The 15,302-nt window shown below is 37.3% G+C and overlaps 1 protein-coding gene across 1 annotated transcript in view; it reads right to left on the bottom strand.

The window, feature by feature from the left end:
• ADAMTSL1 (ADAMTS like 1) overlaps positions 1–15,302 on the bottom strand; it is a 259,610-nt gene that overhangs the window by 115,813 nt on the left and 128,495 nt on the right. The window contains exons 9-11 of the mRNA XM_088130277.1: positions 13,896–14,034; positions 5,713–5,763; positions 1,393–1,597 (exon numbers count right to left, since the gene is read on the bottom strand). Of these exons, the coding sequence (XP_087986403.1) occupies positions 1,393–1,597; positions 5,713–5,763; positions 13,896–14,034 (395 nt within the window). The remainder of the gene's footprint in view (positions 1–1,392; positions 1,598–5,712; positions 5,764–13,895; positions 14,035–15,302) is intronic.

Below are 15,302 nucleotides of genomic sequence, written 5' to 3'. Positions count from 1 at the left end.
GAACTCTGCATCAGGTGACGAACACGACCCGCGGCCACCTTCCCTGCTCTGACGCATGGTCGTGGCTTCCTCTAGGTGAGATCGCAGTTGCAGACAGACACTTCCTGTCCTCCACGCCAGAAGTCGCCTCAAGCAAGGTTAGTGTTCTCTCTTTTCATACTGTACTGTACTGTACTTTGTTTCATATTTTTGTGGTTAAAAAAAAAAATGGTTCAGAACAGATTAACCTTATTTACATTGAACCTTATGGGGAAATTTGATTCGGTTGGCGACCAATTTGGTTGGCGACCACATTTGTAGGGGTCAGAACAGATTAACCTTATGTACATTGAACCTTATGGGGAAATTTGATTCGGTTCGCGACCATTTCGGTTCATGACCAGAATCGTGGAATGAATTAAGTTCGTGAACCGAGGTACCATTGTATTGTGGTCTCCACTGATTTCACAACTGAAACAACTACACAAAATCAAGTTCTAGTATCCCAGCTACTGTTTGACCTCATATTTCACACCTTTTTCAATACCAACATTCAGGTCTGGTACAGCTATTATCCCTGCAGGGCCATTGATGGTGATAAAGAATGGGCTGACAATGATGGGTCATCAACATAAATAGTTTATGAGTCATGCTGGCAACAGAGAGGGCCAGACACTAACAGAAATACAACTGCACTGAGGTACTACATATTATCCAAGAACACAGAAGCAAATATGCTGACTGAGCAGCACCCACTATTGCCCTGTGCTTCTAAGATGAGCATTCTATAATGGTTGGAATGTGAAAATGACTGTGATTTCGCCTCAGTTATGCTATTTTTTTAATGCTTTTGTTTTTGCTGGTTATCTTTTGTCCTTGGTTTTAATCTTATGTTATTACCCATTGTCACATTTTATTTAGGCAATATAATTTGTCTAAATACATGAATATGATAGGGCCATGCCTTGATGATAGAACCTTCTCCAGCTAGTGCTAGAAAACATCTGCTTAAAACCCTGGATTTTTGCTGTAAGTTAATATTGACAATATATGGAATAATGGTCTGTTTCAATAAAAAGATTCTTATATCCTAAAAAAATACACGACAGGCATATATTAGCAATGGTCATCATATTCTTCATTTTTTCCAGCAGTAGCAAAACAACTTGCCCTCATCAAGTTTTGAGCCAGTATCCCCTCCACACAGAATCAGTTTCATAATTAAATGATTAAAAGGACAGAGTGTATCTACAAACTTGTCCTGCACAGCCCTTAATTAAACTAGCCTTTTCATTCCTGTATTTATATATTTGTACTAATGCTGAAAGAATCATGAGTATTTCAAAATATAGAGGCTTCGATGACTTTATTTCAGATAAATATATACTTCAATAGTGAAAAGAATGTAATTACCGGAGACCACTCCTGAGCCAGCCACTTAGGACAATCAAAAATATTGCAAGGCTGAACAATGGGCATCTTAGGAGTGTACATGCACTTCCACTCCTCCACAGAGCTGACCAGTCCCTGGATGTCTTCTTCCACACAAGAGACTGTGCGGCTTTGAATGCCTCCTCCACAAGAAGAAGAGCAGGCAGTCCATGGGGTGCTTTCCCACCTACAAAACAAGATATAGTTCAGAGGAAAGGCATCATATCTAATCTGTGTAACTGCAGATATTTTGGTATATAGCAGCATTTTTCTAGTAGGAGCAGCAAAGCACTGCCCTATCCCATGTGTACAGATCTTACAGGTCCATCAGCTAGTACTTGGCCTTGAAATGTCCAATTCTGATAAAATGATTTGATCTGAGGATGAGTTTGTGACATTAAAAAATGGGAGAAAAAAACAAAACAAAAGAAAGACATGAATTAAGTAGGCTACTGTATTTCCTGTATAGGAAACTGAAAATTCCATTCATTACCACACACTATATAATGCTAAAGAAAACTTTTAAGCTTCTGTCACTCTTTATTACCAGTATGTCTTCCGAATAGTATTATGTACAGTATGTATGTATATAAATAAATAAAGGAAAGATATGTCAGAAATAGCTTTGGCAGGTTTCCCCAATCTAGTGTCCTTCAGATGAGTTCTGAAACTCTCAGAACTCAGAAAGTTATAATCCTAGCACATCCAAAGTGCTAGGATTTGAATTGCTTTAAAGCATTCAGTGATATTCTCCCTGAATCCTGGAATCAAGTAATATTTGAACAGAATCATGTAAAAATTAATTAAAGGAATTCAGAAGGAACAGAATTGTGTAAAAACAGCAACAACAAAGAAAACTTATCAAAGAAAAACTGTTTATTTGCAGTTACTTAAACTATATCCTATATGAATTAATGGGACACTCCATTAAAACCATGTTCCATTTAAAAAATTGTATCACCTCTTTCAGTGATTCAGCTGTTGAAGGTATGAAAGCATTTTAATGTGTTTTGAACAATATAGTATACGATTATTTCCTATTTTGAGAAGTTTCTTCTGTGCAGTAATCAGGAATCAAACACTCTCTTTTTCCCCCAACCATATAAATTTATATGTGCCAACACAAGATGGCTCAAGCAGGGATGCTATTTGAGCAGAGATGCTACTGCACAGTTGGGAGGATGATACAAGAGAAACATTCCTAGCTTGTCCCTTAACCTCAACTGCATATGGAGAGCTTCACATCAGATACCTATAGAACAGAGCTCCAGACGCCATCAGGGTCTCCCTATGTACAACACCACTTGACCTCCCCTACTTTGGGACTGAGGCTGATGCAGCACCTGAATTCCAGATGAGTATATCTCAAGTATGCCCACCCCTGTCCTAACACCTAGGTTTCAGTGATAAATACCATCTGTATATTTTTGTGTACAATAAATAAAAAACCAAGATGATCTTATTACTGATAGGACTGGTATTCAATAGTACCACCCTGAGACCAAGATCTCCAACAATTGGTTATGTGGCTCATGAGATGAGATGAGGTGAGGATTGATTGTAAATTTCAAATACTATCCCCTGAAGTAGCTTATCCTCCAATTCTGACTGCATCTTCCTCTATCTGTCAGTACTGTGATTCTCCCTGTCTCCTCACATCCCTCCATCATATCCTTGTTTTTCCTTCATTCCCAACAATCTTGGGAACTGAACACCAGTCATCCTCCCTTAGAATCTCCTGCTAATCATCTCCTCATTCTCCATATCAACCTTATAAAACTTCCTTTCCAGACTGTTCTTACTCCGTGCCCTGCCCTCTCATCCCTCTCTCACCTAGATGGGGTGATTAAATGACTTCTATCACCTTCCCCCAATTTATCTCATTTGGGGGGAGGGGGTGCTAATGCTATCTTCTAATAATCTTCTCCAAACTCAACACAGTTCTTTACTCTTTTCTTCAACCTGATCTTTTTTTCCTTCTCTCTTCGATTTCCTAGTTCCAAACACCACTGTCACCAGTACTTTTTTCCTACTCTCTTCTACCCCACTTCACTTCACCACCAATTCCTTTGGCTCCAGTCTATGTGCTGCAGTTATCCTTGCACTTCCTAAGCTTCTTCCTCCCCTTTGGACCACACTAAGTCTCAATGGTGGTCAATCTGACTTCTGGCTTCACTTTTGCTCTGTCCTTTGGCCCTCCATAGATCATCTACTGGCTGCTGGAGTTCAGTCTGCAATATCTGTTGACTCTGTTGTCTGTTGTCTGTGGCACAGTGGATAAGCAAAGAACACTTTTCTCCTTTGCCTTTCTGCTAGTGCTCTTGCTTCCCCAATCTCTTGACAGGCACACCTCAGTGGACTCTGTTCATTGCTTCCCCGACCAGCCCCTATCATGTTCAGTTCTGCCAGTGACCAGGTGCACTCACTTTCACACCATTTCTTCACTTCCCACTGGTTAGCTCTCTTTTCACAGCAATCTTTTTCATTCACTCTATTTATTATCATCCTCTAATATGCTCTAATTATCTAAACCAGCCCACTTTCACTAATATACTTTCTCTTCCTCTGGAACCATCATAAAGGAAGAGACTACCTTTTGTACACTATGTTTTTCTGAACTGATCTAGGTGTGCTAGGTGTGGAACTAAACAACAGAGAAGACTTACTCAAGGAAGTGGGAGTAGCAGGAGCATTAGAGGAAAGTGACCATATATGCTCAAGTTCTTGATTTTAAGGGGACACTGAAATTGAGAGTATTCAAACACGTACAATATCTTGGACTTCAAAAAAGTGACTTTAATGAACTCACAGCAATGATATGTAGGCCCTATAGTAGGAGACTCTAATGGGAAAATCAGCTTAACACAGATGGGTTAAAGAAGGTTAAAGAAGGAGATATTAAAAGCACAAAATGCAAACCATTCCAGTAAAGAGGAAAAAACAGAAGATAGCAAAAGAAACCAATGTGGCTACCCAAAAAGCTTAATGAAGATCTGAAAATAAAAAGGATGCATATAAAAAAGTCAAAAAGGTCAGGTCATAAAAGATGAATACAGACTATTGGCCTAAAGCTGTAGAGCTTGTGTCAGATAAACACAAATGAATTCTTCCCTGGGTACTGAAGGAACCAACTAATGGCCTGGTCAATCCCATATATATATATATAATCTTTGAGAAATCCCAGGTAACTGATGAAATGCCTGATGACTGGAGGGGAGCTAATCTTGTTCCTATCTTCAGAAAGGGAAAAAGGAAGATCCAGCAAATTACAGTCAGTTTAACATTGATACATGGGAAGATTCCAGAGAGAATCATAAACAGATTGAACTGTAAGCACCTTGAAAACAATGTGGTAATCACCAAAAGACAACATGGATTTTTAAAGTCTGTCAGACTAGTCCTAGTTCATTTTTGATCAGGTAACTTCTTTATATATTGTGTTATAGATATAATCTATCTTGACTTCAGCTAACAGTTAATTAACAGTAGCAAAATAAGGCATGCTTTAAAAGCACACTCACATAATATTATTCAAACAAGATGACTGAAATTGGCTAAATGGTTCCATAATTAGTTGAAAATTACTTTTGAAAGCAAAAATATGTAAAAGTTATATCAATCAATAAAATATAATTAAATTTAATAAAAAATAATTTACTTTGCTAAAAACTATTTTAAAAGTTATTAATGATGATATATAACTATACTAAATGGCAAAAAGATTTTGATCCAGACAATATCTTTCTTTGTCCCAATTAATAAATGACTATGATAACCAAGTCTATATTAAAACTGAAACTGCCAGGTTCTCAGCTTTATTTCTAAGTGATTCAGCTTCTGTATCTTGATTTTGAATATTTTAAGTGAAGATGATAATTCTGAAAAAGAAATAACTATTAAATCTATTTCATGTTATAAAAATGTCCTTAAATGCAGTTTTTTAATGAACAGACTACAAATGCAACTAAGAAGATAAATCCAGTGAAACTTCAGCTGTTCACTTAGCAAACTTATCCATGCTGTCACATATAAGGAGAAAGACCATGAAATTTTATTTTAGTCTCAACTGAACTTTCCAGTGGGGGGGAGGGACTTGATTTGGTGTCATGAACAATTATTCTGTATGAATATTTAGGACAAGTAATCTTTTGCTTAAGCTGTAAAGAAAAGCAGAAAACAATGCAGAAAAAGCACCAGAATTAAGAACATGTGGCTGGTTAATGACTGTCACTGTGTTAGATTGCCAATAAACCACAAGAACATATTTGTCTTATTGCTAAATAGAGTATTTGGTTTACCTACCGAGGAAGAGGATGGTAGAGGTCATAGGGCATGATCTGCTTGTATCCATCACTGTTAGGAACAATAATGCCAACCCTCTGAGTAGAAGGTACACACAATAAAATAAACACTAAATGATTACATTATACAAAAACACAGCATTAGATTATTAACTCATTCTACTCATGTTGCTACAATCTACAGGCAAAACATAAAGATATAAGGAACCAGACACTGTTATTTTTACTTTGCAAAAGATCTCATGAACTGATAGTCTAATCAATTAGTTAATATGAGTATCATAATAAAAATTGAAATATCTAGCAACAATGTTTCTAGAACTAAAATTATGAGAGGAGAGAAAGAATTAATGTGTCCTTTTTTTATGATGATTAAGAACAGAGAGCTGCACTTTCCCATATAAGAAGCAAGGAACCTATATCTACATCTATCAAATGGAACCCCCCCCCCCGAATTTTAAATATAAATGTTAGGGAAGTCAACATAAGAGAAAGTGTGTGTATGTGTGTGGGGGATCTTGCTCACCATTATTTATTGAAAAACAAAATTGCTCTCAACTGATTTAGTCTCATTTCATAATATTGCAATATAATAATTCTGTTTTAACCTTAATGTTCAAAGATTCTTCTGTGCATTGTTTTTGTTGAGTTGCTTTGTTTGGCTCTGCAGGGTATTTTTATTTTATTTATATTTCAAATTTAGATACCGCCCATCTCATGAGGAAGTGTATAACAACAATTATAACTTGGATCATATTATGCTAAGAATATGATTTCCACATGTTTTCTATCACCAAATAATGTATTGTTAAGTATTCACTATCAGCCTATGTCCTAATAAGCCTCTTTAATAATTAAATATTGGTCTAGAAAAATGAACATGGATAGAACAATGACATTTAAGACAAAATTCTGTATCTTACCTGTTCGCTACCAAATAATAAAAACAAAAATAGATCTATACTGTTATAACATCAGCTATGTAAAGCTATATGAAGGGAGGCTGTTTGTCAATGTCAATTTGTTAAATGCTGCAGTGGAAGCATATTTACTAAAGTTAAAGTTTGCAGCTACATGATGAACAAGCAATGAGATCCATCTCGACTCATCTTCTACTTTGCTGCATTGAAGACAAAATCCTACTGGAGTATGGGATTAATCCTTTGATCAATTTTGGCCAAATATGAGGCCATTTCATCCCTTGTCAACCTTAGTGATTTAACTGCTCAGCAATCACAGTTTTCATTGTTACACCAAGCACAAGGACTTGAATAGTCCTCAGGGGGCAAGAAAAAATGTTTTTCCCCACTGTCTAATTCAATTCAACAAAGTTCACTAATATGTGATCTAATGGAAGCATTTGTGCTTATTGAGTGTAGAAATATTCTTCCTGGAGCATGACATTCAGTATAATTTCAGTAGTACCAATTTCTGAATTCCTCAGAAATAAATATGAAATAAGGCTGCTTATCTGTTACATCTGTTGAAGCTTGATTATTTAAGTACATTTCTACATAGATATTGAAAATGTAACAGGTTAATCTACAAAAATTGCACCATTTGTTCACTGCATCTAAATGCTATACAATCAGCTTACATTACTAGCTGTCTAATTCCTGCTACTGTAAGGACTGAAACTGGTGAAGTGGGAATCAGTGATTCTCAAGCCAGACAGAAACATTATGTAAACATGGGGCAGATGTCTCCAATTTTCAAGACTGGGAAAAGAATGACCAAAACTCCACTGACTCAAAACAAAGGGAAGAAAAGGCTAGGATTTAAACCCTGGGACTTTGCCATGTCTGGTAAAGTCTGACTATACTCTAATTCCCACAGGAATCCAATGGCCAACTATTTAAGGTGGGCTTGCCTAAAATGCCTTCTCTGATAACCACTGCTTACTTAGAAATTTCACATAAAAAGTTAAAAAATTTAAATTTAAAAGCAGTTATCTGATCAACTGTTTATATCGTTAAGCTTCTGGCCAGTGGCTGAAAGAAACAAACAAATAATAAAAGGCAATTGTGGTACTACAGTACAGCCTTGATTTAATGGACTAATGGGGGATGAAGTATTAGTTAAAGGAGAATGTCCATTAAGACTGAATGGAACATTATGCATGTAGGAAATGGTGAATGGGATTTTGCTCATGTATAGAAGCATGTACAGTAATATATATGAACAGATTTTGTCCATTGCATCCAAAACTCACTAAATTGAGGTCCATCAAAGGTTCACTGTATTATGAAAACTACCATCTAGCTACCAAAGCACTCATCTCTACCTGTAGATTTAGGTGGAGGTAATTATACTCCCAATTTATTTTACTGGGAGTTGTTAGGCACCAAACCATACAGTGAGTATAATATCACATGTGTAATCCAAATTGCACAGTGAAGCTAGCATGAGAATGACTTATTTCATGGAGGCCAATTCTGCCAATTCATAATGGCAATTCTTTTTTATTTTCCCCATAGTGGTAGTTCAATAATTGCAGGAACTTACCATGATTGGGAACTGTTCCTGTAATCATTGCTTATCTTCTTATGTTTATTGTGCCAGCCAAAGATAGATAACAGGGGAGCTGGCATTCCTCCATGTACATTAGTGAACCGAACTGCAACCAGTAAGAGGACAGTATCTTCCAGTGTACCTAAGGTCAGAAGATTAGTTTAGGGGGTTCACAACATTTACAACTCTGTCCCTCAACAGATGGAAAATGGCAATGAATCAATAAAGGCAGGGGGCTTCTTCTGCCTCCTTTCAATATCTACCTCAATCTCCCTAATGGAAGAACTATCAGTTTTCCAGCAGCAGAAGCTGTGGTGTCTGTGTGTATGCCTCTCTGTGTGTTTGTGTGTGTGTTAAGGGTGTGTGTGAAGATTTGAATTTTATTTCCTCCCTATCAGCACTGACAGAGTTTGCATAGTTCTGGTAAATCAAGAATACAGAAAGTGTCTTTTGTTTTTATTTCCTGGTCACAAACAATGTTGATGAATGAGCAATTTAACTTCCCAAATTATTGAGATACTTGGAACATGCAAAGCCACTTTAAATGGAAACAGAAAAAAGAATTAAAAATATGTATTATGTATATTCTTTCTTCTCTCTCTGATACACAAAGCAGAAGAGAGAAAAATCATTTCTTTCATCTATTTTAATGAGTTAGATGAAATTCAGACTGGGCAGGGAATAACAACTTTTGAGGTTGAGCTCTATTCAACCTTAGAAAACACTTCAATAAAAATTTAAAGCCACTACAAATACTAAGCAGTGATACATTCTCACTGCAATTATTTTTAGCCTAAAAGACATTTTTTAAAAATCCTAAAGCTTCCATGTCTGTTCTTCCCAGAGTAAGTTTATTCCACAGTAGGAACCAGAGGAGTAGCTCTTTACAGACATCCTCTAAATACCTATAGTATTTGAATGAATTGAGTTCAATTCCCTATATTGGTTTAATTCATGTTGACGCAACAGATTTAAATATGTGCTTCATTTACATACTTTTTTCACTTTTCATATCATTGGCTATATATAGACAAGTGTCTAGCAAGTTGCCTACAACAGGCAAATCCTCTGCTTTTCCTTTTTTACTCCTTCCTTCCTTCCCATTTATGCACAAGAACTAGAACATGAATATACATTTCTTTTTCCTCACTATTACTATCTATTCAAATACTGCCTGTGTGAAGGAGAAACCTCTCTATTGAAAGATCAAAGGAATCACCACATAAACAGTTTGGAATGTAGGATGTCCCAACTCTTAATGACCCACACAATGGATCCAGCCTTATTCTCTACCCTCTACAAACTATGACTAAAATATAATATACTGTAAAACATGCTGAAAATTTAAGAAAAAATTCTAAGCATCAAGACCTATTTGTGTCACAGTTAAAAAACCTTCCCATATCAATGACAAGTAATACCAATATCATACCAAAGATATATCACTGACAAGCAAACAGAGGTAACCAATGGGAGAGATCAAGTCAACATTGATTGCAGGATTTATAAAGGCCTTTGTACCATTCAGTCCTTTTCAATCCTGAAGGTCCATCAATGTCCAGCATTGTATCTTAGGGGACATTCTAGAGGCCCTGGTACAACTGTATAATCCTTTCCAGGTCACTGGCCATGCAGGAACTGGAAGACATCAGCCATGCTTCTCCTGCTCCTCTGGTCCACACACAGGTCTTAGTGATTGTGGCTTACAAGGGTAGCTAGCTCTTCTTTAGATTGGATCATCCACAAATTTCAAACTTGCAGAGGCCCTTGCTGTACAAAATGTGCCATTTCTGATTGGTCTTCTGAGCATGGATGTAATGGAAATAGGAATATACATTTGCTGTTACATTTGCCTCATTATTACTATCTATTCAAGTACTTTTCAGTATTGTGATGACAGAATAAGGGGAAATCTGTTAAGAAATTTCCAGCAGAATCTGCCAACTTGAAATAAACTGAAGAGACCTCTCTGATTAGTAAAGAAAACATTCTGTCAGGAGCCTCTTCCAATGCATGTTTTTATCCACGATAATGACTAATACACAGCTCTTTCCTTCTCACATTTGATGAGAGAGACCCATATTCTACTGAGCATAGCAGCTTGGTATCCCACTGTATGTACTGAGCAGAAAGCAACAGAACGATTAAGCACTATTTTCTTTTTCAGTTCCTCTGCTCAAAAGCACGGTCTCCACGGTCATTTTACCTTGGAAGAACGTCCAGATATTTCCATATAGACAGAGCCCATTTCAAGCATCCTCCTTCTGTGAATAGCTAATGGTGGAAAGGGGAAAACAAGGAAAAGTACTCTTGCTCTGGCTCCTTGCGCTCCATGAGATAACGTGTCAAGTGGGGTGCTTTCCCTACTTCTGCCTTTATTTAGTATCCCATCTTATCATTATCACCCCAAATTGTAGTAAGTAAGAGGGATGAACAGAAATAAGTACTTATCCATGCACTCTCCTCTCAAAGAAAGAGAGCACTAAGGAAGTCTCAAATTTAAATAGGTATATTATAAAAACATTATTATTATTATTATTATTATTATCATTATCATTATTATTATTAATAATAATAATAATAATATGCTGCCCAACTCCCAGAGACTCTGGGTGGTATACAAATGATTTAACACATGAAACAAAAAAGGGTAGAGATGGCAGAATAACAAACCAGATGAAAACCAAAGAAAACCTCGGTTAAAAGAAGGCTTCAGTCATCCTCACAAAAGGTATGGGTGAAGAGCCAAGTCTTCAGGCCCCTTTGAAATACCAGCAGGATGGGGACCATTCAGATCTCAGAGGGAACCTAATTCCATAGGGCAGGTGCTGCTACAGAGAAGGCATGCTTCTGAGGTCCTGTTAGATGGCATTGCTGAATTGAAGGAATCCGAAACATGCCAACCCTGCCAGATTGATTCAGCTGGGCAGATACTATGGTAGATAGGTGGTCTCTCAGGTAACCAGGCCCCATGCCACGTAGGGCTTTATTATTAGCACCTTGAATTGCACCCGGAAACAAACTGGCAACCAGTGCAGCTCGTGAAGCAAAGGTGGTACATGGGTATACCGAGGCATGCCCATCATTGCTTGTGCCACTGCATTCTGGAAGAGCTGCAGCTTCTAGGTGGTATTCAAGGGCAGCACCATGTAGAGCACATTGCAGTAGTCAAGCCATGAGATGACCAGGGCATAAATGACTTTCTGAAGGGTCCCCTGATCTAGAAAAGGACGCAACTCCAGATGGAGTTGTGCAGAGGCCTTTTTGTCCACAGCTGCCACCTGCTCATTGAGCAGGAGCTGACAGTTCAGGAAGACCCCCCCAAGCTGTGCACCATCCTTGAATAGGGAAGTGCTATCCCATCCAAGGTCAGAGATGAAAGTCAAAAGACTATGGGCAGCTGACAGTTCTCAAAACAGCCGAACAGCAAAATAATCAACTTAAACTGGTATGAAAATGTAATGTTGAGGATCATCAACATACTAATGATATCTTACCTCAAACTGATGGTTGACCTCCCCTAGTGGTTTCATATGTACTACAGAGAATTGAGAATTGAGCCCTGCAGTACTTTGGTTAGATTGTGTCTCTTCCCCACCCAACTACTGGCTGGAACCACCCACTACAATAGGAATGGATCACCATAGAAGTATGGCCAATACTATTTGCTGGAAGTTTTAACAGGACCAGGAGGGATGCATTATCATTCTCAGGGTCCTGATGTAGTTTATCCAACTAGAGTGATCATTGCTGCTTCTGTTCCATGACCAGTCTGAATATGGATTTAGATAATCCACTTCATCTAAGGCCCTCTGTAGCTGAACCACCACTGCCTTCTCTACAACCTTCCCCAAATGGGCAGGTTGGAGACAAGATAATAGTTTTCATATAAGGCTGGACTGAGATATGGCTTGGTTAAGAGAGGGCACACCACTATCATGCCCTGTCTCAAAGAACTGTTAACTATTTCTTGAATCTACCCACTCAAGCTGCCCTTCCCCCCACTCCTTAAAGAAGCCAGGAGAGACATGGATCCAAATCACAGGTAATGATGTTCATACTGCAAAGAACTTATACCCTTCTTCAGTTTCCACAAACTGAATTATAAGTCTTTTTAATTATCCTCATTCTAACATTAAATTATCCTTAGCCATCCCAAACCATAACTGCACAATTGCAATCTTCTGTCCAATGCAAGGGACAAGCTGTTGTCGTAAAGATCCTGAAGGGCAGGAGAATCCCTTAACTATAAGATTCTGCATCTGCTGCCTCACCATATACTGGAACAGTGTTGGCAAAGGTGATACAGGTCTTTATCAACATTGCCCTTGTGTTTTTAAAAGGCTCCTAATGGCTCTCTTTTTCAGTGCCAATCAGTGCCATTTTCAGTTGTTTGCACATGTATTTGTTTTTTTTACATTGCTGTGTGCTCACCTTCTACTCTCTCCCACCCTGCCCTGAAATTAAGGGTGCAAAATATAGGACACCAAGCACCCTGCACCATGGATCCCTCTCAACCACATAGATCTGTGGTTCTGAAATTACTTCTGGTATCTGTTCAGAAGGATTTTGCGCACGCTCTCTCTCCATCTCTCTCCATCTCTTAATTAGCCTGTACCATGCAGCTACCTATCTTAACATTTCTGCCTTTGAATTGTCAGACTGTGTACAAAACTCAACTGGAAAATAACATCAAGATAAATTCTCAGAAATAAATGGAATATATGAGCCATTTGTTATAAAAAGAATGACAAAAAGAAATACCTACACCTGTTTTGGACAGCCAGGTGTTTTGTCTGCAAATATAGTATGTGGGCTCCATTTCTCTAATTATCTGGCTTGTACAGCATTCAGAGCCTGGGTTGTACCTGTACTCTATCCATGTCTTGTGCCTGATATTCGTTTTTTTTTCTCCAGACACCAGAGCTTCATGATGCTTATATGGAATGTAAGATATTTTCTATAGGCCATAGGAATTTCTTTCAGTGAGACTGCAGAAAGAAAAACCATTGACATGTTGCTCTCTTGGTTCTTTTTCATACAATATTTTCTGTGGTTAACATTTTTGGCTCATGTTCTTTCCTTAAATCCAATAGTGCCTTAACCTTAAATTTCTCCTGTTTTGCACAATCTCTTTCCATATTGTTCTATCTTTTCCTTTCCTTTTTAATTCAACTTTTGAGCTGAAATATAAATATAAAATGTTATTATAAATTATATTGAGATATTTTAAAAATAGAAAACACTACTTTTGAAACCCTTTTTTATTGCAAACTTCTCCTGTCATTGTATAATCTGTGAATCTTATGGCTTAGTTCTTCTTAGTTCTTATTACTACTCATAACATGATTAAAAAATTAAATGTTTGAATGCTCATTCAAAAATGATCCCATCAAACAGAATGAGGCTGATCTAAATTCCTTCTTTTATGTTATGCCATGTTAGTTTTCCACAGCTCTAGAGATGTTTGCTAGTTTGTTTCAATGAGGAAATATTTAGCTCTTGATTAGTAAGACACTATTTTTTTTTGTTGCTGACCAAATGTAACACAGGCATTCTATCCACATGACTAGAGAATCTTAATAACCCTCTGAGAAGTTTAAAAATAAAATAATTAACCTGTTTGCTTGTGTTTCAGTATAAACTGCATCTCAGAATTGTTAACTGATGTACCTTGCAGGACAAGGATCTAGGTTGCACTCCTGAAGTTTAGGCTTTGGCTTGATGTTTTCAGGGTAGTAGTGGCAATACTGATCAGCTACCACTCGATTGCTTCTCAGATCATAGCATTCAGCAGATGTAAGCTGATAACCTTTAAAAAATTCAGATTGAGTAAAGATAAAGACAGCTATGCAGTTCCACATCAACAAGCAAACATCTACTGATGTGAATAACAATTAGGTCTCATGGGCAGACCAATTATAACCTGATACACTAACATTCTGCAAGAAATGTCATTTATGGTTTGTAATGCAAAACTAAGACACAGCACATACACCTTCTAAGCATAACCATATCTGCTAGCATAATACTGTATATCTTGTTAGAGGATCTTATGACTAAAAACATGTTGATTTATAGCCAATGTACACTCTCCAATCTGATTTTATACAATGATTTTTTTTCTTATGAAAAACAACTTAAAAATGAAAAAAATTAAATGTCCCTTCTTTGGTAATATACATAAACAGTGATGGCAGTCTTGCAGATCAGGGGAGGTGCACTTAAAACTTTTGAGGAAGTTGAGGGCCACTGTGGATGGAGGATGGTACAAATAGGGCTGTGTTACATGTACTAGTGTAAGCAACACACACACACACACGTTTAGTTAGTTTATGGGTGCTTTCATTGTTTGATTATGCATCTTAAATCTGTTTTAATGACTGTATTACTGCACAACAGTGGAGCAGTTTCCATCCATTATCACTAAGGTGGCTCCTAAAATTGCAAAGGAACTGGGGGCTAAATACAGCCCTGGGCTCTCTGACTGCTCATCCAGTATGTTCATACATGGGTATACATTTTAAGAATGCAATTCAAATATCATATATTACATATTTTTAACTCCAGAAACATAACTTAAAAATAAATCAAATACACATAAATTATCATTCAAAGTTGCTGGATACTGTTTGCAGTTGGTGGATATTGTGTTGTTTGTAATTTAGCTGTGCTTCCCTGTCTATGAAAGGTGATTCTTCGCTTCCACTTAGTTCACACCACATTGTGATATTTTATGCTTTTCTTTTAGTGATTTAATGCACCAGGTTGCTTTTTTTCTATACAAATCTTGAACTTCTAAGACTGAGTATAGAAAATGAACATAATAAAGAAATAAAAAACAGAGTACAAGATCTCCCTAGCTACTCATAAGTTCTGGGTGATTTATCTTTTCCCTTGAAGCGCAGCTTTGCATTCTTCAATGAAAGTCTCCTTCTGTGCATTTTTCTCATTTCCCATCTCTAATTTCCTATATGGGAGTATCGGCTGTTGTTATCTAATTTCAATTACCAGAAGCCAACTGTCTCTTCTGCAGAGAAGGTGCTACTATCCTTGACCACAAAGACCGGATAGCTCCCT

This window comes from Python bivittatus, unplaced genomic scaffold, assembly GCF_059951505.1.
Source record: "Python bivittatus isolate LINGU-HERP-01145 unplaced genomic scaffold, Pbiv_v1 ctg000850_np1212, whole genome shotgun sequence".
NCBI classification, from domain to species: Eukaryota; Metazoa; Chordata; class Lepidosauria; order Squamata; family Pythonidae; genus Python; species Python bivittatus.
Note: the sequence above shows the minus strand (reverse complement) of the source record. Positions and strands in the feature narration are given on the sequence as shown.